Raw genomic sequence first — 2,500 nt, forward strand, 5'->3', positions numbered from 1 at the left:
TTGTATTTTTATATCAGAATCCAATCATTGTGTCTTCCTGTGAAACTAAATGTGAAGAGTGCTTACGTCAGCATGAACTACTTTACCTGTGATGAGGTAGAGTCCTGCTTTATTCCAGCTGGGAGCCAGTCTGGTGATCAGAGAGTAGGACAGACAACACTGAAGGATACCTGGAAGCACACACTGAGGAGATCCCAGCTATACACACACACACACACACACACACACACACACACACACACACACACACACAGATTCAAATATAAAGGATTAATGTGGCCTTTTCCACTGACCTCTGCAGACCAGGAACACTGGTTTTATAATGTGTAATATATTATCTGGTGTCTGAAGGGGCCTGAAGCCAGAGCACAGTTATCAGTCCGTCTGTCTATCACCTCACCTGCAGACCTCGCCTCTGTCCAAACACCTGGAGGATGCCTTTGTGGAAGAACGGGATCTGTAGGAGGAGATCGGATACAGCTAAACACCAAATGTCAACGTACAGACACACATGTGGCCGTTATCTCTAACAACTGCCAACTGTCCCCTCGATAAATACATCCTAACGAACTGTAGTGCAAAGCTAAAGTCTCCATTCACACACTGTGAACATTATTATTAATCATCAGAATAACCACAAACTCAGTGCATGGACATCGTGGAGGAGTCAAAAAGTAGAATCTGCTGAGAACTGTTTAAATATTTACAAACTACAGGAACATCCTAATCCAGAGATCCGGAGAGTAAGAGTGTGAGAGAAGGTCAAACGTGCCCCACAGAGGCCACGCCTACTGACCGCCTGAGGAGAGGGAGAGACGCCGGCGCTGTCGGCAGAAGAACGGTGAGCGGAGATCAGGTTTATCAGCATTAATTACAATCTGTACCTAGTCACTGTTCAGGAATAAAGTCACTAAATCTAGTGATTAAACACCGGCCACTCTCTCGAATACACACAAATCTATAACTCTATAATCTATGATAATCTGTAACGGTACATTTATCTGCTGTATCTTCGTATCCCACCGGCTGTTTTTAATTTTTCATTGGTTTTTAGGAGCTGTATTTGGCGTTTTTATGGTTTTGTTTTGGCGTCTTAAAGCTCCAGTGTGAAACATTGAGGAGGATCAGTTGGCAGAAATGTAATATAATAATTATAAGTATAATCCTATTAGTTTATAATCACCTGAAGATTACAATCAATGTGTTTTTGTTGCATTAAAATGAGCCGGTTTTATCTTCTGTGTCTGTGTGTGTGTGTGTGTGTGTGTGTGTGTGTGTGTGTGTGTGTGTGTGGGAATGTCTGGAATTTAAACTGCTCTGGTTGCGTGTCTGCTCGGGAAGTCTCGGCACGCAAACACGTACCTGAGCCCGGTGGTGGGAGGAGGATTACTCAGCCTGTCAATCACTGCAAGGAGACGCCTTTCACAGCAAACAGCAAACACAGGATGTTACCAGTGGGAGTAATAAAGGTCCCTCCCTCTCCTCTTGGGATGCACACAGACAGGCAGTAGGTCAGTGTGTGGTCTGTGGGGGTTTGACCTTCTGTCTCACTCTCTCTCTCTGTGGATTAGGGCGTTCCTGTAGCTTGTAAACATGTAAATAATAGTTTGTTTGAGCTTGTAAATATTTAAATAGTTTGAGCTTCTCCCTATACGATGTCCCTGTAGGGAGTTTGTGATTATAAATATGGATAAATAATAATAATAAAGTGTTAGAAATCACCAAAATACTCAACCAATGACTAAAAGAATAATATTCATGGACATTAAGGACTTTTCTGTGTTTTATTGTTTGACATTAACATCTGCAGATACATAATAAAACTATGAATTAAATCAATTAAGACAGAAAACAGTCAGAATAATCCTGTTAATAATAATAATCCCGTCCTACTATCATACACCGAATAGATGTAACATCGATGTGGAGATTAATTAGACTAATTAAATGACTTTTCCCAGATCTAATAGTTGAAGTTGGTCCTCAGTGGACTGCTTCAGTTTTATCTGCTCTAGATCACAGATATGGTGATAATATAAATATAATAACGGTTCAAAATGATGTGAAATTTAGTATTTTGTATTGAAAAATGTAAAAACAAATGTAGAACTTTTAAGTTATTTTGTGTGTGCGTGTGTAGCATGTGAGCAGTCTGAGGTGGCGTGCAGCAACAAAACTCAATCGTCCCTCCTGAAGCGTTTTACAACATCAGAACCTATAAATCTGTCAGCGCGCTGAGCAGAGAGTTTCCTTCCGTTACAACAACACAAACATTAATGTAATGACACGATAAACAACTAACGTCATATTTAACGAATGCTCAGGGTTCCCATTATCTTATCTTATAAACAAATCGTTTTCGAGGACATTTTCCAGGACTTTTTGTTAGTAGTTCAAACCGTGCAGCTACTAACAGTTTCAAACAAGTCTGAGTGAGGAACTTACAGGACAACACAGATTATTTACAGGATATCTGGTCATTTTAACATAATTCAAGGTG

At 40.3% G+C, this 2,500-nt stretch overlaps 1 protein-coding gene across 1 annotated transcript in view; it reads right to left on the minus strand.

Moving 5' to 3' along the window:
* LOC127355242 (uncharacterized protein C18orf63-like) overlaps positions 1 to 2,500 on the minus strand; it is a 12,526-nt gene that overhangs the window by 6,313 nt on the left and 3,713 nt on the right. Inside the window, 2 exon segments of the mRNA XM_051385926.1 lie at positions 87 to 198; positions 401 to 457. Of these exon segments, the coding sequence (XP_051241886.1) occupies positions 87 to 198; positions 401 to 457 (169 nt within the window).

The sequence above is a fragment of the Dicentrarchus labrax genome, unplaced genomic scaffold, assembly GCF_905237075.1.
Source record: "Dicentrarchus labrax unplaced genomic scaffold, dlabrax2021, whole genome shotgun sequence".
In the NCBI taxonomy this organism is placed as follows: domain Eukaryota; kingdom Metazoa; phylum Chordata; class Actinopteri; family Moronidae; genus Dicentrarchus; species Dicentrarchus labrax.